At 46.4% G+C, this 23,188-nt stretch overlaps 1 protein-coding gene across 3 annotated transcripts in view; it reads right to left on the bottom strand.

The window, feature by feature from the left end:
• The window catches only part of GNPTAB (N-acetylglucosamine-1-phosphate transferase subunits alpha and beta), an 85,604-nt gene extending 63,556 nt beyond the window's left edge, over positions 1 to 22,048 (bottom strand). Inside the window, exon 1 of one of the 3 annotated variants that reach the window (XM_020881148.2) lies at positions 21,650 to 22,048. In XM_020881148.2, the coding sequence (XP_020736807.2) occupies positions 21,650 to 21,766 (117 nt within the window). In that variant the 5' untranslated portion in view covers positions 21,767 to 22,048. Of the gene's footprint in view, positions 1 to 10,162; positions 10,171 to 21,649 lie in introns of those variants that run through there. The other 2 variants (XM_020881150.2, XM_020881149.2) reach the window with 2 other exon arrangements.
• Positions 22,049 to 23,188: the final 1,140 nt, after the last annotated feature.

Below are 23,188 nucleotides of genomic sequence, written 5' to 3'. Positions count from 1 at the left end.
ACAACAACTTCTCACGGTTCTGGAGACTGCGAAGACTAAGATGAAGGTGCTGGCAGACTGCTGTTTGGTGAGGGCCTGCTTCCTGGCTGTCTTCATGCTGTGTCACCTCACATGTTGGAAGGGGCAAGGGAGCTCTCTGGGGTTTGCTTTGTAAGGGCACTAATCCCACACACAGGGGCTCCACCCTCATGACTTAATCACCAAAGTCCTCACCTCCTAATACCATCACACTGGGAATAAAGTTTCAGCTGGTAGATTTTGGGAGGACACAGTCAATTCATCTCATTTCTCAACACAAAGTGGCTAAAACAAGAGACTAACCAATTTCATACTAGGCACTGAATGGTTATTAAAACTGGAGTAGTTTCCCTTTTTCACATACTGGAAGTGATCCAAACCTAAAATGCATGACCACTATTTACTCAAACATTAATTAAATTCAAAGATACTTTCCTAGACCACTTCTACCTTTTGTGAATTCTTCACAGAATGAGACACACAACATGCATTTGTTGACCATTTTAAAGGGCACAAAATGGGAACCAAGGCTCTGTTCTCAGGGAGCAGACATCCTGTTAAGGATTACTCATTGACTTGCATGAGATGATTTATGAATATTTACTGTTCAGCTTTTAAATGAACACAGGTTAAAATAGTTTACTGTTGGAGAAAAGGAATAATCAAGGACAGGGTTCATTATAAAAGCTTAACGAAATCTCTCCTTTTCCCAGGAGAGAAAGCTGAGGTTCCCTGGTGGTCCAGTGGTCAGGACTCAGCTTTCACTGCCAAGGGGCTGGGTTCAACTCCCTGGTCAGGGAACTAAGAACAAAAAAAAAAAAAAAAAGAAGCAAAGAGAAAGGATTGCCACTGAGGGGAGAGGAGACAAAATAATAAAGGAACTTGTATTAAAACACAGAATTAAGTCTTTGCATGTCCCAGGTGGTCCAGTGGTTAAGGATCCTCCCTGGAGTGCAGGGGACGTGGGTTTGATCCCTGGTTGGAGAACTAAGATCCCATATACCACAGAACGACTAAGCCCGTGCACCTCAAATAGAGTCCAGGTGCTGCAGGAAGATTCTGCAGGCCACAACAAAGCCCGGACACAGGCAAATAAATAAATATACAAGAAGATCCACTATTTAAAAGGGAAATAAAACACAGAATTAAGAACGTTAAACCTTTGACAGCACACTTTACATAAAAAGTTTCATCTAAACGGGGGGAAAAAACAGTCTCCTCAACCACACTTAAATAAAAGTAAAAGGGGAAAAAAAACACAACCATACCAAAGATGGTTTCAGAAGTATTCAAACCAACTTCCTGGGTACATATATGCAGGTTCACTTGTCTTATAGTTCGGAGGTTATGGGATCACAGAATGTACGGGGGGGACTTAAAACCCAGTGCCCTCCTAGCTAAACAGTTACTCTACCTGGGAGTTTAGACCTGCACTGTCCAAAAAAATGCTATCCCCGCTGGCCACACATAGTTATTTAAATTAAGACTAAGTTGAATTTAAAACTCTGCACATTAGTCAGATTAGACACACTTCACGTGCCGCCAGCCACAGCGGTCAGTGGCTATTGTGCTGGACAGCTCACGACTACTGACCATTTCCGCCCAGCACAGAGTGCTCTGGACAGCATTGCAGTTATTCATTCCTTAAAGGTTCAGTTCTGGTCACAAAAGGAGGCCTGGACCTCAGCCCCCAGTTCTGTGATTTTAGACAAGACACTTATTGCCCTGTAAGTTCCAAATGTAAAATTAAAATAATAATCCCTTATCCCATAAGGTGTTGTTATAAAAAAAAAATCAAGTGAGCTGATATAAATCCATCTATTCGAATAATTACAAAGTACTAAAGGAAATATAAGGTATTAAGACAATGAAAGAACACTGAACATATTTAGTCCTTCAAGGGGCTCACAGACTATTAGGGAGACAAATATGAAATAATTACATATATCATGTAAAAAATATATCCAAAGTATAAATAAAAGTGTAGTTGAACCTGGTAAATATTTCTATTATAACAAGAAGTCAAAATTAGTCAAACTAAGTTGGGGTGTTTTTTTTCCCCTCTTTATTTTGGTAAAATTTAATTGTCATAAAAAAGTTTATAGTGAAATGAGACAAGAAGTTCTACAAAATATCTGCTTATGGTGCTTACTGCAACGTACCTCCACCAACAACTGAATTTTAATCTCATACTGTTACTTGAATAAAAACATTTTTAAAATTCACCAAGCAGAGTTCTTTTTATGAGTTTGCTTTGCAGAGAAGTCATAAATCAGGCAAGAAGAATGTTATATATTTTTAAATAGCTGTAAAGTCATTTTAAAAAACCCTTTCCTGAGGGGCAATTAGCAATATGATTCAAAGGACCAAAGAAATGCCCGTGTCTTTTGTTCTGGCTAATTCCACTCTAGAAATACAGGCCAGGAAAATCAACACAGGTGTACCCAAAGACTTCTGTACAAATATGATATGAGGATAATCACTGTTACTTGTATAAATAAAACCTGAAGACAGTTTTAAAAATTAAACAATAGGTAACTGGGTAAGTAAATTAAGGTACAGTCACAGAAATATTATGAAGCTGTTAAAAATTATGCAGTTTTTACACTGCTACAGTCAACGAGCGGATATTATGTGGCACCATTCCAAATTCTGACACACAGCAACAACCAAAATAAAAGGTCTTCCTTTAAAGGACACACAGACTAGTTAAATGGCAAAATGTCTGATGAAATATTACGAGAAAAAAACAACAACCAAAACTATCATCCTGGAACAGAACCTCAGCAAAATAGCAGAGTGGCAACTCCAATCTCTCATCCCCTCAGAAACACTGAAAAACAAGCAGAAGCTCCAGAATAAGAAAAGACAAATACTGTATGAAATATCTATTATATGAAATGTCCAGAATAGGCAAATCCATAAAGACAGGAAGTGACTAGAGGTTCCCAGGGCACAAGGGGAGAATACAGAGTTACTACTTACTACCAAGTTTCTGTTTGGGGTGATGGATACCATTTGCAAACAGACAGTAGTAACGATTACACAACAAAGTAAATGTAATTAATGCCGTGGAGTTGTTGATACATTTAAAAATTATTAAAATGGAACTCCCCTGGTGGTCCAGTGGCTAAGACTCCAGTCTCCCAATACAGGTGGCCTGTGTGATCCCTGGTCAGGGAACTAGACCTATTGTAACTAAGAGCCTGTGCAGCCAAATAAATAATTTTAAAAGTCATTAAAATTTTGTTAAATTAAATTTAACAAATTTAAATTTGTTAATTTGTTTAATTTGAATTAAATTTAAATCATTAAAACAAATTTTGTTGTTTGTGTTTTACCACAGGAGTTTGGAAATCACTACAATACTCCTCCCAAAGGAGTAATAAAGCAACATTATGAATGATTCTATGATCACAGACTTGAAAACTTAGATGAAATGGACCAAATACTTAAAAGATACAATCTACCAAAGCTCAAACAAGGAGAAATATATAATCTGAATAGCCTCTATTTATTAAATAATTTGAATCAATGAGTAATAACCTTCCAAATCAGAAAGCAACAGGCCCAGATGGGTTCACTGGTGAATTCTACCAAACATTTAAGGAAGAAATGACACCAATTCTCTACAATTTCTTCCAGAAAAACAGAACCAGAGTGAATTCCTTCTAATTCATTCAATAAAGAAAACTACAAACTGATAACTTTCAAGAATATAGATGTGAAAATCTGTTATGAAACAAAATCTAACAATGCAGAAAAAGAATCATATAATATAACCAAGTGGGATTTATTCTAGACACGTTTTTGAATGCTGGTTCAACATTTGAAAATCAATTAACGTAATCTATCATATTCATAGGCAAAAGAAGAAAAATCTTATGATCCTATCAACAGATACAGGAAGACTATTTGACAAAACTCAAACCCCATTTTTTATTTAAAATAACTAAATAAAAACCTCAGCAAACTAGGAATAGAAGGAAACTTCTTCAACTAAGGTATTTCCAGGTGAAATTAGACTAGTAAAGCAGTTTGCCCTCCTTCCTAATGTAGATGAGCCTCACCTAATCAGTTGATGGCCTAAATAGAACAAAAAAGCTGAGTATGAGAGAATATCTTCTGCTCTGACTGCACTGAGCCTTAACACCAGCTTTCCTGCCTTCGAACTTGAGCTGAAACATCAGCTCTCCCTGGGTCTCTGTGCAGCCAACTTTCAGGCAGGAACTACACCACTGGCTTCTCTGGTTCCTGGGCCTTTTGGACTTGGACTGGAGCTACATCCCTGGCCTCCTGGGTCTCCAGTTTTGCTAATGCAGATACTGGAGACCTGTCAGCCTCCACAATCCTGTGAGTCAATTCCATATAAGCGTATTTACACACACACACACACACACACACACACGCACACGCCCACAAGCATGCATGTACATATATACATACATCCTATTGGTTTCATTTCTCTGAAGAACCATAATATAATTACATATCAAGTAATATCAACTAAACCTATATATTTTCCATTAAGGTTCATTTTAGACACTGATCACTCGGGGGACCTTTCCAAGTTCAGACACTAGGAAAAAAGTATCTCTGCATTCCACCTTAGTGCCAGGCTCTATTCCAGGGGCTGAGAATACATTGGTGAATAAGATAGAAACCCTCCTCCCACAGACCTTACATACTGGGGAGGGGAGAGAGAGAGAGAGAGGGGGGAGACATTAAATACACACACAAACATTTTCAGACTGAAACTAAGTACTACTTTAAAAAAGAAGCACATGGGACTATAAGAAACAGTGACCTAGGAGAAGAGGCTGCTCTGGGCCGGGTGGTGGGAAGGCCCACCCAAGGAGCTCCTGAGCTGAGACAAGGGGGACACGGGGGTCTGTGGACAGTGCTCTCCAGGCTGACACAGTGCCAAGGTCCTAAGAAATCTGATGTGTTCACGGAACAAAAAGAAGGTGAATGCCCCCATTCTGAGTCTCGGCCTCAGGCAGGTTTGCAAGTATCTGCCTGGGTTTTGTGCCTTCACCACTGCCCTGAGAGGAACACGCCCAGGCTGGCCCGCTGGCCCAGGAGGATGGAACACATGTGGAGCAGAGCCAGCCAAGCCCAACCCAGAGGAGCCAACTCCCCTCCGATCTGCACATCCCAGAGAAGGAACAGTTTTCATTTTAAGCCAGGGACTGGGACTTCCCTCTTGGTCCAGTGGCTAACACTCCGCCTGCCAACGCAGGGGAGGGGGTTCGATCCCTGGTCCAGAAGATCCCACATGCCTGGGGGCAACTAAGACCATGTGCCACAACCACTGGAGCCTGCTGGCCCCGGAGCCTGTGCTCCTCAGAGAGAAGCCGCCACAGCGAGGAGCCCGTGCACCCCAAAGACCCAGTGCGGCCAAAAACAAGTAATTTTAAAAGTCAACATGCAAAGCCCGCTGACTCTGCACACCACACCCAGTGTGGCAGGGTCTCCCGGATCCCTATTACGCCCCCCAGGTTCCAGCTCCCAGCTCTCAGCACGCCTGCAATTCACCATCCGTGCTACCTCAGAACCACCGTTCTAAACACAGATCTGACTCATGGCTCTCTTGCCTAAAACCGTTTGAATGGCCCCCATTTTCTTCAGGAGGAATCCAGATTCTTTGCCTGGACTCTCCAGGCAAGTCCTAACCCGGCCACTGCCTGCCTCTCCAGCATCACTCCCGGCTACGCTGCTGCGGCCCTTCAGAACTGTCGTAGTCCGGGCGCGGGTTGGAAAAGAGTTTCCAGACATTAGACAGAATGAGAGGGAAATAAAGTTTATTAGAGTGGGGGGCGCTGTTAGAACAGCGGGCTGGCTCAAGCGAGAACTGACGCTGAACAGGGCTCCTTGGTCCACTATTACACCCAGGTACCAGGAGTGGGACGGGGTCTTGAGGGTCATTTACTAATTGGATGAGGCACATATACTAGGTGGGGGGTGGAAGAGTAAGGCAAATACCTTCTCCCTGTGGGGCAGGAGGGGAGGCAGGTTACACTGCTCAGGAGGACCTGAAATCCATTAACAGTTACCACAGGGGGGAGGGAAGGACGATAAGGGTCTGCTTTTTCCATTCCTGCATTCCAAGACCCTCCTTGGTTTTATCTGCTCTTTCGTCCTTGGGTCACCACAAGAACCACCTCTGTTCTAGAAGGTGAGAGTTACCTCTCATCCCACACCTTTACACCTAGGGCTTCCTTCACTTACAAGGGGGCTGGGGAGTAGCAAGGGGGTTCCCCTTTCTTCCCTCAGCCATCGCCTTCACGATCAAGCTCAGATGAAAAACCCCTGACACCCAGGCCTAGCTCTTCGACTAAATTTATCACAATGCATCTTAAGTTTGTTTGCTTGGCCTGACTGGACAGTTAGTTCCTCAACAGCAAAAAAGAAAAGTAACCATCTTTGTGACTTTAGGCAATACAATATCGAGCCCAGGGTGAGCACCTCCACTGAACGGACTCAGGAAAATTTGGTAAAGAAACTTTATCCAATTTAGAATTAGTGAAGAAACAGAAATGAAGTTAATGGAAAGAGGTAATGAAGGGGGGATAAACTAGAACCTAAAAGAAGAAACAATTTTAGGAAGCAATTTTAAAGGGCGCAACACAGAATTCGTTTTGTCTGATCACAGAATCATACCCTCCCCCAGTACAACTGTGACTTAGATACAACATTTCTGAAAGACCACTTTTTCTCTTGCCTAATTTAGTGTATGTATGAATCACACACAGGCTGACTAATCACCTGCTAAAGATACTGCATGTGGATCACAAGACTGAAGTCATCTAAAGACGGTAAGGACTTTAAAAGATATATTATGAATATGCCTAACTGATCACAGCTACACTTGTTTGTTACATTTCATAAGGAACTAAAATAACATATGTTACTGTAAAGTGAAGGCTGTATTAAACTAATATGGCACGCCCCTATGGTTTCATATCAACCACTATAAAGCATACTCGGGTAAAGAAATCACTGTGAACTTTTCTACTGTCTCTAAGAAGAGATTAACACACACTTCAGTGTGACCTTGGACATCAGCTCAGAAGGTTAGGTCCCCTGCTGTCTTACCAACAGCATTGTAGTCAAGAGAACAACAGCGCTAGGATGCGGCACTTGGCATTTAATTAGCATTTAGTGAGCACCCTGCACCAGGCGCTATGCAAGGGGCCTCATATACTTGAGGCATCTCTTTTAAACCACCTTTCCTCATAGGCTCAATCACAATCAGTGAGCAAAAACAGAATACTTTTAAGTATTCACTCAACCAATATTCACTGAGTACCTATAGTTGGGGTGTGGGAGGACAAATGAACTTGTCTGTCTTGCTTAGTTATATCTCAAGATATTAGCAGTGTCTGGCATGTAATGAAACATAAAGGCCAGATGATTCTGCCTGCCAAATCTCTCAAATCTGTCCACCCCTCAAATCTCAAATCTCTCAAATCTGCCCACCACCAGCCTAGTCCAAGGCCACTGACTGATGCCCTGTAGCCATTCTTGTTCCCTCTAACGCAGGATCTCCCAGCTTCGGCACTATGACATGTAGGGGCGGACAACTCTCTGCTGTGGGGGCTGCCCTGTCCATTACAGGATGTCCAGCATCCTGTAATGGACAGGATCCCAGGCAGCATCCCTGGCCTCCACTCTCAGATGCCAGTACACAGTAACCTTGAATGGTATCTACCCAGGGCTGGCAACAGGGCACCACCCACTGCACCAACCTCCCCTCGATCACACGTCCTCTTGCTCTCCAGCCTCACGGGCTTCATTAACTTCAAGACCTGTGTGCTGTTTCCAAGGCGGGACACAACCAATGTCTGGGGCTGGACCATCTTTGCTTGGGGTGGGGGAGGGAGGGTGAGGGGAGGCTGTCCTGTGCCTTGTAGCGTGTTAGCAACATCTCCAGCCTCGACTCGCTAAATGTCCCTCGCTAAATGTCCCGGTCAGGACAACCCAAAATACCTCCAGACTTTGCCACATGCCTCAGAGGGTGGGGGTGAGGCAACATCACTCCAGCAGGGAACCAATGGCCCAGAGCAGACCTGCTCCCCTCGGTCCTCTGCCCCAGTAACTCTGACCCTTCTGAGCTCCAGTGACGTCAAGAAAGGCTCTGCCGAGCCAGCCACTACAGGGAAGGTTCTCCTGAGGATTTCTCTCACAGCACCCTCCCCTTCTAGCATATTTCACAATTGTAAATAAATCGCATTTAATGTCTTATGGCACAACCAGGATATAAACTCCTTGTCTGCAGGAACCCGTGGGGTTTTTCACTGCTCTATGCCCAGGGGCCTGGCACCGTGCTGCAACAGAAAGCTTCCTAACTAAATGAATGATTTAAGTGCTTTGCTGGCGCACAGCGATTCCAAAATAAGAAAAGATCACATCTTTGTGTCCAGAACGCTGAGTGCAGAGACGGCAAATAAGTTTCATCTCCTGGGCAAGTTCAATCAATTGGTACCCGCACTGAGAAGCTGTACATCTAAACATGTTTATTCTAAGGCACCAGAATACCAGATAATATTCCCAAGTGATGTGCAGGACCGAGATTCAGTTTCCTAATGAGGTGGCTGAAAAGTCATCCAAATCACGGCAGCAAGGTTCAGAGGACAGCTTTCGGAAGCTGCTGGCATTCTGCTAATCCTGCTCCACCTCATGGGACGAAGAGGCGTGGGAACCCCCTTCCCATCCAGGAAACCTCAAGTCCAGGGAAAAGACTCAGTCAGGATCACCAAAGGTGGCAACCTCCGCTTCATGCTGCAACACTAGCCTCACATCTGAGATCAGAAAGTGAAACTTGCTCCGTCGTGTCCGACTCCGTGCGACCCCATAGACTATACAGCCCATGGGATTCTCCAGGCCGCAATACTGGAGTGGGCAGCCTTTCCCTTCTCCAGGGGATCGTCCCAACCCAGGGATCGAACCCTGGTTTCCCGCATTGCAGGCGGATTCTTCACCAACTGAGCCAAAGGGAAGCGCCTTCAGAGATCAGAAAGGGCTACCTTGGCAACTGAATACTTCCAGCTGGAGGAAGCTGAGAAACAGCAGATAAGGATTTTCTGACCTTCCCCTGAAGCAGGTCATAAAACTTTCCTTGAGAGGGACCCTCTCTCCACAGGAAGGAGAAACCCTTATCTCCAAAGACAGAGGGATGCCACAAGGAATCTGAATGAAGAGTCCACGTGTCTCAGAGCTCAGGCCCTTTTTTGTCCTAGTCCTATCACATTTTCCCGCTACGCTCTACTATTCATCAAACCTAGCGGTCCATAACTCAGGTTTAACTGCTTCTTCAGTCTTCATTTCCTTACGAAGGCTCCAATGTCATGTAAACCTTACCTAAAATAAATGTGTGTGCTCTTCTCTTGCTGATCTGTCTTTTGTTACAGGACCGAGAACTGAGGAAAGGAGAGGGAAAAGGCATCTTTCCTCTCTTACAAAGGATGCAGGTCTCTTGTGCAAGAGACATGGGCCGTGTACAAGAAAGCAAGCACTGCGGAGGGGATCACCTTAGACCAGGTCTGCGGTCCCCTAGAGTAGCAGGCACTGAGCTAGGGCCAGTGTTGCCAGATTCCTGGGGGCTGAGGAAGCAGCAAGCAACCAGCCCAAAGCAAAGGACATTAGCGCTCAGCAGAATAAAAGCAGCGACAGTGCTCAGGGTGGGGTCGTTAAAGGATGCCTTTGAAAGCACTCGGAAGAGAATGAGCTTTGACACCAGCAAATCCCAAAGCAACAGCACCTGTTCAGGAAGGACTTTCCGGCTCTCACTTCCTGTCCTTCATCCAGTCCTCTAACCCAGAAACAGGTTCCTGGACAGAAAGAAACAACCCACCACGGCCAAACTGCCTTCTTCAGCCGTTGGCCTTCTACCTGGCGCAGGCCTGGGCCGGGGAGGCAAGAAGCTTCAACTTCCACAGGCTCAAAGGTCTGTTTGGACACGTGACTGCAGGCTTTTAATGCTGAGCTGACACTGTTTTGTCATCTGAAGCAACCACAGGACTTTTTCTTACTTAAGAGTGAGACAAGAGCAGGTTAAGTTAGGCCCACCAGAGGTCTCATCCAGGGGCAGAGGCAGAGCTAACCCTACAGGCAAGGGCAAGTGGCCGGTAAAGATACCCACCGGCTGTGCTCACCAACACGACACCCCGAGTCAGGAGCCCCCAGCGACACAGAACCATTCTCTCCCAGCGGAACTCCACCTCCTCACAGCAGATCTTCAGGAGATGGGCCCCCACTTCACAGGAGGCATCAGATGGGTCAAAAGGCAATCTCTTCCTTCTTCCAAGGTTATCTGTTAGGGGTGGCTCTATGATGACCAACTGAGGTCAATTCCTGGAAAGGTTTGCTGAGGTCGCGGAGCAAGTTTCTCTATGTTCCGAGAAAGCCCAGGAGCCAGAAGAATCCCACATCATTTAAAGGATTATTCTGCAGCCCTGTCTGGAGGCAGTGAGGAGAAAGCACCCTGTGTCACAGAGAGGGACAGGGACACGGCTGGGACTGGGCTGCCGGCAGCCAGGAGGAGGTAAGCAGCCAGGCCTGGCAGCAAGGCCCTGGAGATGGGGAGCTGGTGCAGGAGGAGGCCAATTCTGACTCCTTGTTGGAAAGTGTTTCTTTGACTTGCTTTTAGCTGCTGCTGTTATTAAAATCATAAAGGCCTGTCTCAAAGGACCCTGCCCCTGGGCCTGGCTGTTAAAGTGCCTTTGTTCAACTCATAAAGAGATAATTTGACCCCACCCACCTGTGAAGGGCCACAAAAAAAGAAGAGATTAACACACCCCTTTCCATAGCCCCACCCTTCTGGGAGATGTTTTGCAAGACTGAAGACCCTTTTCACTTTACTTCCTCACAGCCTCTCCCTCTCTATTCTTTTTGACTTCAGTTCCCCATTGCTTCTCTCTCTGGCTCAGTAAAAGAACCCGTGTCCAGATCCCAACAAGGTTATTTTGAGTCTGCCATCTTGTCAGTCGGCCGGCTTTCCCAATAAAGTCGTATTCCTTGCCTCCATAGCTTGTCTCTTGGATTCACTTGGATTCATGTGGTCAGCAGAGCAAGCCTGGACATGGTAACAGAGTCACAAGCATCAGGACAACCCCGCCCAAGAGAAGACGGCCAAGGAGCAAAGCCTGGGGAGACCCATCGTTAAAGTCTGAGAAAGAACAGTGAGTGGAGAAGGAGAACAAAGAGGGGGGTCTTCTTGAAGAAAGAGGGAGTGAGCATTTCCATATGCAGGGGGTGACAGATGCTGCAAAAAGGTTGGGTTAAGTTTTGTTCTCTTAATGTCCTACTTAATGTCATTAATAAGGTCAACACTATTTAAGAGTAAGTCAAGTTGAATACAACTATTACCCATTAAAAATATATATTGAATCGTTACTAAAAGATTATGAGGGCACACTTGCACTGTGTTTAACAAAACTCCACATTAACATACCCACCCAAGAATACAAGTTTCACAGATAATAACAACATGATATTAAAAATGAAAAACATGGTAATTTAACAACATGACATTAAAAACGGAAACAACCCACTTTCATATCTTCCAGAACAAGGTAAAGGGCTTAAAGGCCATCACATTCACAGGGTCAATGTGTCCATCCATGTTAAGGCCAGGGAAATGGGCTTTGTCTCAGCCAGCCTAGGACATCTGCTGCTCTGGCCCTTTTTGATAGCAGCCTCCTAATTTCCCTCTGGGGAGCCCCTCTCACTTCACCTGGTTTAGTTGAAACTGACAGTCCCACCTATAACCGGAGCTCCAGGGATGATCCAGGTGGTTAATGAGGGCACAAGGGCACTCATTCCCCGGCTAGGCAGGCAGTCCTGGGCCTAGCTGGCATTGATGAGGAAGGTTACTAAGTTGGAAGACTAGCTGCTGGAGCTGCTGCCAGCAAACTTGGCTCCCATACGGGGAGGGCCTGTCAGAACTAAACTCACTAAACCCTGCAGAGCAGGAACAAAGAGTACTGATGATAACCTAGATGATGAGCACCTAGATCTCATCCTACCAGAAATTTCACCCTATATTTTTCAATTACATGAATCAAAAAACTACCTTTTCTCCTAACCCAGGTCCGAGGTGGGATTCTCTCACTTGCAACCAAGTGCTGCTGGCTAATACCAATGACCATTTTAAACCACTAATAATTCAAAAAGAAAAGGCTCCCACCTTGTAACAGTCTCAACTTCCCCAAAATGTTTCGACCCATAATTCTCTTCCCCTCCTCTGATTTTCTAAGCCAGTATTGTGTACCTACTCAGGCATTCAATTGCCTACTCTCTTGTACTGTTACTCACAGGTGTATCATGGCCTCATCTCAACCTGACAAAGATGGCCAAGGACGAGCTGTATGTACAAAATTCTTCATATCTGATAGTATCTTCCACCACGTAGGGTACAATCTGATCAATCATGTCTGAGAAATAAAAGGCAAGTACAGGCGATCTGCGTCAGAGTAGAAAACTTACCTTTACTGGAAATGAGCTTAAAGAGATGTTGGTTAAGATCACCCCAATTCATTCATTCACCCATCAAGCATTTATTTGGCACCTACTGGGTACCAAGCACTTTTGAGGTGCTAAAGAATAGAGCAGGGAAAAATGAGAAGGTCTCTGCTTTGACAGCGAGAGTCTGTATCTCTTCCAAACCGTGCACCCCCCCATCCTCCCCCCCCCCCCAACAAAAATGATACCATTTAAAGAGGCTCAGTATGGGAATTCCTTGGCCATCCAGTGTTAGGATTCCGTGCTTTCGCTGCCAAGCACGGATTCAATCCCTGGTCAGGGAACTAATATCCTGCAACCCTTGTGGCATGGCGACAAAAAGAGGCTCAATGCAGCCACGGGCATTTTTTCTGTAGCACAAACTCCATTACATTATAATTCATGCTTCCCCATGTGAAACATCCAATATATGTAAATTCACAGAATATTAAAGAAAAAAATGCAGATGTCACAAATCCAGTCTAGAAGTTTTAAACCGTTTTTAATAATGAAAATCTTCCCCACCCCCAAAAGGAATCTACACAAAGCAATACCACTGAGGGTCAGTTTACGGTGGAGGTAGAACCAGGCCAGAGGCTGCCTCCCAGTTCTCAGGCCAGGTTCCTGTAATTTCACCTACTTCTTGCCTTTGGCAAAGAACGCACTCAAAACGTATCTGTTTAATGAGGGAACTAATAAAATACAAACATTACTCATTTCTTTCTTGAAACTGAGCCAGTATGAGAAACTGGAGTTGGACCCAGTTTTCAGTCCTTTTTCACTGAACAGTATCTAACTAATTCAAAATGAAAAGAAGCCAGGTGAGCAAAAGAGGAGAGAGGCCAGGGAAAAGTTCCTGCCCCACACGGGCAGATTCCATCTGAACCTGTCTGACTTCCTCATTGAAGTTCATTTGCGGATACTTCTTTGTTTCCATACTTAGGAATATATCACTTCCTTAGACACGTAAAGGAAGTGATATATTTTATACACATGCATGCACACTGAGACTCACGCACCCAGAGGTGATCTACAACCCTTTATTCACAATCTGAAAATCCAAAAAGCTCTCAACACTGTAGATCTTTATTTGGCAGCAAAACCTGACCTGACCTCATTTGGTGGCAAAACCTGACCTAAACTGACTTGAAGTTATTTATAGTCTTTATTTTCCTTACTGACTGTGAATACTCACACGTTTCATTCCAAAAGATACTAAGGTAATTCAGTAGAATTTTCAGATATGGGATTGTGGATTTGCATATAAAATGTACTAAATAATGATGATGACTCTGAAGTAACATTTTTTACTTCAAAAGCAAGTGTTAAAGTCTACACAGGGCCGTCCTGGTGGTCCAGTGGTTAAGACTCTGCATTTCCACTGCAGGAGGCACAGGTTTGATCCCTGGTCGGGGAGCTAAGATCCCACATATCACGTGGCATGGTCCAAAAAATAAAGTCTACACAATATCAACAGAGGACAAACAGTTAAAATCAGAAGTCTCTGAGCTAAAAGGGATAATCATTCATTTATAGATGAGGAAACTAAGGCTCCCAGAGGCCACATGTCTTGCCCAGGTCAACTAGTCTACCTGCTACCATCACCTAAGGCAATGCACTTCAGTGGACATTGGTCCCTATCCAGAGGGCCCTCCCTATGGGTTTGGATCAGGTTCCGCTTTTGTTCAATCAGAGTTCCCAAGGTCTCTCTAGAAAGTACCTGACTCAAAGGGAAAATATATATATATATGCTTTTAATACTTCCCTCCCTCAATTCCATTTTTCTTCCTAAAAATTTGGACGAGTATACAAATGGCTTATCAAAAGGTAGCAGCCAATACCACTTACCCTAAGAGAGGGAAAAAAGTGATGAGTTCATAATTAACAATGATCTTCTTCATCCTTCTATCCATTACAATTAGTGAAGCTATTATAAAGTTGGTAATATTAACTGTACTGGCTTTCTAGGAGGCTCAGTGGTATAGAATCTGCCAAGCAGGAGAGGTGGGTTTGATCCCTAGGCTGGTACTATCCCCGGCAGAAGGAAATGGTAACCAACACCAGTCTCCTTGCCTGGGAAATCCCATGGACAGAAGAGCCTCGTGGGCTACAATCCACGAGGCCACAGAGTCACGACCGAGAGACTAAACCACCACCACCATTAACTGTATTATGAATGTATTCTACTTCAAAGATCTGTTTCAAATTAAGTACAAAGGGCGTAAGATAGTTGGTGACAATAAAAACAGCAGCTGTAGTTCTACCACTTAATGAGAGCCTATCATGAGCCAGGAACTGGAAGGTCTTTTGCAGACATGACTTATTTGATCTTCACTATTCCCAGGTGGTGCTAGTGGTAAAGAACCTGGACTGCCTGCCAATGCAGGAGAAAAAAGAGACAGGGGTTTGATCCCTGGGTCAGGAAGATCCCCTGGAGGAGGGCATAGGAACCCAGTCCAGGCAGTATTCATGCCTGGAGAATCCCATGGACAGAGGAGTCTGGCAGGCTACAGTCCATGGGGTCACAAAGAGTCAGACACGACTGAAGCGACCTAGCACGCATGCATGAACCCTATGAAGAAAGTAATTCTGCCTCCTTTTTAAAGATGAGGAAGCTGAAGATTGGAAAGGTTAAGTATCCTTTTGAAGATCATACAAGATCACAGGCTATTTGAGAAACCATAGACATGAGCTTAAGAGTTCCAAACTTTAAGATCTGCGGCCATTTCTAGACTTTCTTTTGGTAAATAAATAACCAGGTGTGGAACACATAAAATTTAAAACTTAAAAGTACTCAGGCCAAAATAATCTTGATAGGGCCTACATGGAGTTTCATTGATAAGATGGCTAGTTATGTCGACTTTGCAAACGAAGAATAAAATCACAATATGTGTTCAGTTCAGTTCAGGAGTAGCCATCATAGTCAACAAGAGTCTGAAATGCAGTACTTGGATGCAATCTCAAAAAGGACAGAATGATCTCTGTTCTTTTCCAAGGCAAACCATTCAATATCATGGTAATTCAAGTCTATGCCCTGAGCAGTAATGCTGAAGAAGCTGAAGTTAAACGGTTCTATGAAGACCTACAAGAACTTTTAGAACTAACACTCAAAAAAAGATGACCTGTGAGACTGACCAAATGGCCCAAATGGCATACCGTTATCTCGATGGCTCTTATCTTCTCAAAGCTGCAAGACCACCAGATTCCAGACCTCTGGCTACGTGACCATCCCTTCAGAGACTTTTTCATTGGTGGGGTATAAGAAGGACTCCGTCAGAAAGGGAGAACGGTGGTTCTCCTTAAGAGCCAGTCACCCTCTCTTTCCCCTCTAACAAATTTCCTTTTCTTGCCTGACTGTCTGGCTCACTCTTTTCTTCTCTGCACTCGCCTTACATTCTGGCGCCGGAACCCAGGAGGGAAGATCCACCGCAGCTGGGCGGTCCCCTCCCTGGGACCTCGCCGAGAACCTGAGACGAGCTCCGGGACGGGGCTCTCCGCTTGCCCTGCTGGACTGACATCCACACACTGGCCCACATTGCATCCATCGCTCACAAGGGTGAGTGCAATCCCACTTCCTCGGATCCTCTCTCTGGCCTCTTTTCCAAGCCCCGGCGCTCGGCGGGAGGATCCCCACAGCCCTCAGGCCCTGCGCCCTGACTTTGAAATAGGGGACACCCATTTCAAAGCAGACTATTATTACTCTCTGAGAAAGTCCTGAGAACAGGGACGCCTTTTCTCTCGGACCTTTCTCCTCGCTTTCTCTTGCCCTTGTTAACCTCCCTATTCGGCCGCAATGGGAAATTCTCAACCCCAGCCCTCAAAATCTACTCCTCCAGGATGCCTTCTTCAAAACCTAAAAGCTTTGGGCTTCCAAGGGGAGATAAGACCAAAAAGACTTATTTACTATTCTAACACTGTTTAGCCGGAATACAGACTTGATAACAGGTCCCAGTGGCCAGAAATGGAACTCTCGATTATAATACTCCACGGGACCTCGATAACTTCTGCCGCCGCGATGGCAAGTGGTTAGAAATCCCTCACGTTCAGTCTTGCTTTGCTCTTCGCTCTTGACCCCCTCTCTGAATTTTGTCCTACTTCTCAAATACTCCAAGCCCACTCTGGGCCACATCCTCCTAATACAATGTCTCCCGATCCCTGTTCAGACTTTTCTTCTTCCTTCAACCCTTCCGACCATGGCCAACTCCCTACGGCTCCCAATCCCCTTGCAGCCACTCCAGATCCAGTTCCACAACCTCCACCTTACGTCCCCCACCCTCCCTCTTTCTCAAGCACAGCTCCCCACCCCACTCCCCAGCCTGGGCCAGAGAGGAGCTGAGACCTCAGCCCCACCCACTACCCTGAGGGTCCCAAGGCTTTACCTGGTCTGAACACTTTAAAACAGGGACTGTTGCCGCCTATAGCTAGAATGAAGTGTTGTCTTGGAACCTATTGTACATTTAAGAATAAACTTTTGTAAAAGAAATAGAATAAAATAAAATAGGGAACACTGCAGGGCCCCACTCCGTCCCCGCCCCGCCACCCTTTCCGGGAAGCAGCTGGAGCAGAAAGCACAGCTCAGGTTCCGTCCCACTCTCCCTCACCGACCTATCTCAGACTTAAAAGCATCTTGGCTCCTTCTCAGACCCGGATCTAAAAGAATTCAAATATCTTACCCAACCCAGTCTTATGACTTAACCTGGCATGATATTTGCATCACACTTTCCTCCACTCTTCTCCCAGAAGAGAAGGAACGAGTACAGACAGCCTCTCAGGCGCACGCTGATGAGGTACCCAGGACAGACGACACGGGGCCTGTAGGGGCGACATCTGTCCCCCGAGAAGATCCCAACCGGGGTTATCAGGCAGGGAGACCGGACGAGCAGCCCGTAATCACACGGTTGCCTGCCTCATTGTGTGCCTTCAAAAGGCAGGGCATAAAGCCATCAACTTTGATCAGCTTCAGGAAATAACTCAAGGGCTAGATGAAAACCCAGCACAACGTCTAGCCAGGTTAATGGAAGCACTACAGAAATACACAAAATTAGACCCCACTTCAGCAGAGAGCACCACTGTCCTTAATACCAATTTTATCTCCCAGTCATCCCTAGGTATCTAAAAGAAACTAAAAAAGGTAGAAGAAAGCCCTCAAACCCCTCAACGAGACCTTTTAAATTTAGCCTTTAAGATTTTCAATAACCGGGAAGAACAGGCAAAGCCAGGGAAGGCCCGACGAGATCAGGCCAAATACCAACCACCTTTTAGCCACTGCCCTACATGGCTCCAAGCCTCCATCAACCAACAAAGAAAGGAAGCCACCTGGGCCCTGCTACAAATGTGGCAAAGAAGGCCCCTGGGCCCGCTCATTCCTATAGCCAAGGCCCCTCCAGGTCCATATCCCAGCTGTGGCATAAAGGGACACTGGAAAGTCCCCTCCGGGGATCCGGACATCCCCTCCTGGTCCTGGGCAGGAGTCCTCCGGCCCAACTCTGCCCAGCCTCCTCGGACTCTCCGCTTTAGACCGAAGGTGCCCAGGGCCCCAGGCCCCGACTCTCATCACCTCCACGGAGCCCAGGTAACTTACAGTGGCAGGTAAGCCGACCCCCTTTCTCATTGACACGGGGGCCACTTAGTCTCCTGTGCCTGCCTACTCCGGAGAAACCAAGGTCTCCCAGGTCTGTTATGGGGGCTGATGGTTTAATATCTACACCACGAATAACCGAGTCTCTACCTTGCACACTTCAAGATACCCCATTTTCCCATTCTTTTCTCATACTCCCAAAATGCCCCACTCCTATTCTTGGGAGAGACCTTCTCTCAAAATTCAAAGCCTCAATTACTATCCCAAGCCCATCCTCTGATCTAGCCTGGTTACTGCTCCTTAACACCCACCACTTCTGACATTCTGACCACTTCTACAACAGGCTCCTTTCTGTTTTTCCAGACAAAACTCTATGAACAATTCTTACCCCCAACTAGGAACTATAATACCGCCACACCTTTGTAATCACTTCACATCTCTCCTTCCCTTCAGGCCGATCTGTCTATCAGTCTCAGGAACTGCAGGACATTCTCTTATTTCTCAGGGAGACTCCCTTCTGCATATGGTGTAAATACTCCTCATGTAGGGGCTACGCTGGTAAGTTCACGGTCAGTTTCAGAGACTACTAACAAGTTCCCAGAAAAACTCCTATTTGTTTTCGATTTCAGCTGTTGCCTTCTTACTCCTGGAATATTTTTCTCATGTGGAAGCACTACTTATCTATGTCTTCCCACTAACTGAACAGGGGCATGCACCCTGGTGTGTCTGGCCCCAGATATTTCTATTGCTCCTAACAATCAGACCCTTGCTATCCTACTAACTCATAACCAACCCAGACGGGCAATTCAATTCATTCCTCTATTAATTGGTTTAGGAATAGCTGCTGGGATTGGGACAGGGACCGCAGGACTCACAACCTCTTTAAATTACTATCAAAGCCTTTCTAAAGACCTCACTGACAGCCTAGAAGAAATAGCTAACAGCCTTATCACTATCCAAAACCAGCTAGATTCCCTGGCAGCAGTGGTCCTCCAAAACAGAAGGGGATTAGACCTCCTCACAGCAGGAAAAGGAGGCCTATGCCTATTTTTGGAGGAAGCCCGCTGTTTCTACACCAATAAATCAGGCGTTGTAAAGGAAGCAGCAAGAAATCTGACAAACAGGGCCTTGAGAATACACCAACACCTCAGTAATTCATGGGAAAACTGGTTAAGCAACTGGAATTGGATGCCCTGGGTCCTACCTTTCCTAAGCCCTCTCCTTCTACTTACCCTTATTCTAACTTTCAGCCCATGTTTAATGCATCTTTTTTCAAAATTTCTTCAGGACCACTTACAAGCCTTCACCAACTGAACTATCCAAGAGCTACTTCTAACTCACTCAGATGATCAAAAACTTCAACCCCACACAAACCCCCTTGACCCATATTCCAGCCTTTTCTTACCTTACCCCCACGAAGCCGCTGTCCCAAAGGAAGCAGGTGCAAATGACTGACCTTTGGACCTTATACTAAATCAAAAGGCTGGAATGATTGGGCCTACATGGGGTCTCATTGATAAGATGGCTCTTTATGTCAACCTTGCAAACAAAGAACAAAATCACAGTGATCTGTGAGACTGACCAAGTTGCCCAAATGGCATCCCGTTATCTCAATGGCGCTTATCTTCTCAAAGCTGCAAGACCACCAGATTCCAGACCTCCGGCTACCCTTCAGAGACCATCCCTTCAGAGACTTTTTCATTGGTGGGGTATAAGGACTCCGTCAGAAAGGGAGAACGCTGGTTCTCCTTAAGAGCCAATCACCCTGTCTTTTCCCTCTAACAAATTTCCTCTTCTTGCCTGACTGCCTGGCTCACTCTTTTTCTCTGCACTCGCCTTACAAATCTTCTATCAGGAATAAGACACAACTAGCTATACACATGATCACTGTATTAAAGTGCAATGCATGAAACAGAACAGGGCATGAAACAGAACAGGTTCACACTTAGAGGTCTGGGTCGCTTTCTCAACCCTTACTTATTAAGACTTATTTTCATCGGCCCTAGACCAAGAACTACTAAAACTGGAAACCTGGAAATTGTCCCAAATAATTTATTCATTCATCAGACAAATATTTAGACTGTATACTCTGGCATTACCTGGCACAGTGCCTGGTCACAGTGGTTAAAGACAGCACCCTCTCTGATGGAGCCCAGAATCCAGCATGAGTCCAGACTTCATACTGGAAATGTATATATATTCTGTGTACACAGCAAATGTATAATGTGGCATTTCTGAAAAGCATTCTGTTCATTTTAAAACGCTTTGCAACCTCTTACCCACCCACCGCCCCACCCCCCCCCCCCACCCCAGAAAATACATATATATATTAAAACAAAGGGATGGATTTCTAACAACCTGAAAACACAACTTTCTTCCAGTTGCTACGGCCACATTTTAAAATGGGGTGTTCTCTAAAATCACATCCAGGTACATTTTCAGTTCTCACCTACTCACAGTCTCCTACACATTTGTTCACAGCGAAGAATATCGTACTGGATGGTCAATCGTGAAATAACTAGGCAACCTCAACCAAAGGGCTGTTTCACTCAAGAAAATGTTTAAAGTCCATATCCAGAGGGGCACAAAATCTATTAAACCTGGGTGTTTCCACCTGCTAAACCTGTTGCTCGGACCCTTTGGGGTTTACAGTCCTACCAAGTTGCTTTATGCATTATCAACTAAGAGCAGATTAGGAAAGGTTGGGCTTGTGTGATCCGGAATCGAAGTTAATAGCATATCCCATGACCTGAAGGCTGTGCTGGTTCCCTAGAGATCGGGTGCTGGAGTCTCAGATGGTTAAGGGCGTCATGGTCACATGAAGGGGACCTAGCCTCAGCTGATCTCAAGATAGAGAAGAGCGGGAGCTGTCAGGGGCGCTCCCACACCAGTGTATGTACATCTACCAGTACAGCCTCTAAAGATTAACAGATTAAGCTGTCTCAAATAAGAGAGCAAAAATGTAAGGAAAAAAAAAAAAAAAAAACCTTCCACGTGTAAGTCCTTTAAATTTGGGGCCAGTACACTCTCCCCACAGCAAATTCACGGGCCAAGAAAACACCCCTCTTGGACAAAGTTTCGAGATCCGGGAAGAAACGGGATTAAGAATATAAAGCGCTCTCTGTAAAGGGAAAAGGTTACAAGGGTGACATTAGAGGAGGAAGCCGCAGGAGGGGCAAGGACTGAGAATTCGGTGAAATTTAGGAACTCTGGGTCCCGGGAGGGGGGCGGCGTGCAGAACAAGGCCTTAGGGAGAAAATCAAATGACTCGGGGACCCTGCTGAAGGCACCTGGAGGGAAAAGGATTCGGCAGAAAGAGCGCGGTCTCCCAAACCGTCGAGAGGCGAGATCTGGACCCCAGATGCTGAAGCCGCAGCCCGGAGAGGAGCTCTGAGTTGGCGGCGCCCCCGAGGGAAGGGCAGGGGCCGGGCTCATCCCTGTGTCTGCAGGGAGGATGGGGAGGCAAGAGTGCAGCGCGCCGGGGCCGGGACACCGCGCGGTCGTGCGGGTCCAGGGAGCCCTGGCAAGGGCTCCCGCGCCGCTACTCACCTCTCCGAACTGGAAGGCGGAGACGATGGTGACAACGACGCCCACGAAACAGACGTAGAGCCCATACCTGTGGGACAGGCAGGTATAGGTCTGTCTCTGCAAGAGCTTGAGCAGCATCACCCCGGCCGCCGCCACGCCGCGCCGCGCCCGGGGAGTCGGAGACGCAGCCGCTGCAGCCTCAACGAGCCGCCATTCCGCGGCCCCCGCAGGGCCGCCGCGCTCAGGTCACAGCCTCCGGCCGCCGCGCATTGCCGCTCCGGGGACCGACGCCCGCTCGGCTCCACGCCGCGGCCGCCGCTTCCGGGAGCCGGGAGCCCACGCCCTCCTCGCGGCGGAGGCGGTCGCGCGGCCCCCAAGGCAGCCGGCGCCGCCCCAGTCTAGCCAGGCTACAGACGGCGGCGGCGGCGGCGGCGGCCGGGCCGGCAGCGCCACCTGGAGGGCGGAGGGGCGGAGGACAGGCGCGAGCCCCCGTGACTGCGCACGCGCAGTGCGCTCTTCGGGCCTGGCAGGGATCCTTGAAACTGGCTTGTGTTGGCGACCACACGGGACAGGCCTCTGTAAGGAGGCCGTGCCCCAGACAGTGCTGCTTGGGCACCAGTGTTTTTGAGCGCAAAACCCTTCCTGCATTTACAATGATCAGCTAATCATGGCTTTTCACAACGCTAAGAGGAGACGCTGTTATAGATCTCTTTTCTCCTCCTGCTATCTAACCATATTGTTGAAACAGGAATTTGGAGGACTCAGTTCAGTTCAGTTCAGTCGCTCCGTCGAGTCCGACTCTGCGACCCCATGAACCGCAGCACGCCAGGCCTCCCCATCCATCACCAACTCCCGGAGTCCACCCAAATCCATGTCCATTGATTCGGTGATGCCATTCAACCATCTCATCCTCTGTCGCCCCTTCTCCTCCTGCCCTCAATCTTTCCCAGCATCAGGTGCTTTTCAAATGAGTTGGGGCTTTTCAAATGAGTCAGCTCTTCCTATCAGGTTGCCAACGTATTGGAGTTTCAGCTTCAATATCAGTCCTTCCAATGAACACCCAGGACTAATCTCCTTTAGGATGGACTGGTTGGATCTCCTTGCAGTCCAAGGGACTCTCAAGAGTCTTCTCCAACACCACTAAATCTGCTAAAAACGAAATTCATTCATTCATCTAGTTATTAAATATGTATTTAGTGTCCAGTGTCTGGCGGGGTGCTTGGTGTCAGGTATTCAAAAATGAACTGGAGGGAATTCCCTGGCTGTCCAGGGATTAGGACTCCTCCCTTCCACTGCAGGGGCCTAGGGCTACATCCCTGGTTGGGAAACTAAGATCTCCCAGGCCCCCGTGGTGGTGGTGTTCAGGCGGGGCCAAAAAAACAGTCCGAAATGAGCTAGATCTGGCCACTGTTTCCAGGGAGAGACTAGCTGGGGAGATAAACACAGAAAGCACTAAATACTATTTAAAAAAAAAAACGTTGTTACAACAGATGTTGTGCCCTGTGTTGCAAAGGAGGTCAGTTATTTCTACTTTGGCACCAGGTGATTTTTAAGAGAGCG

This window comes from Odocoileus virginianus, chromosome 23, assembly GCF_023699985.2.
Source record: "Odocoileus virginianus isolate 20LAN1187 ecotype Illinois chromosome 23, Ovbor_1.2, whole genome shotgun sequence".
Classification (NCBI taxonomy): domain Eukaryota; kingdom Metazoa; phylum Chordata; class Mammalia; order Artiodactyla; family Cervidae; genus Odocoileus; species Odocoileus virginianus.
This window is presented reverse-complemented; position numbering and strand designations above follow the sequence as displayed.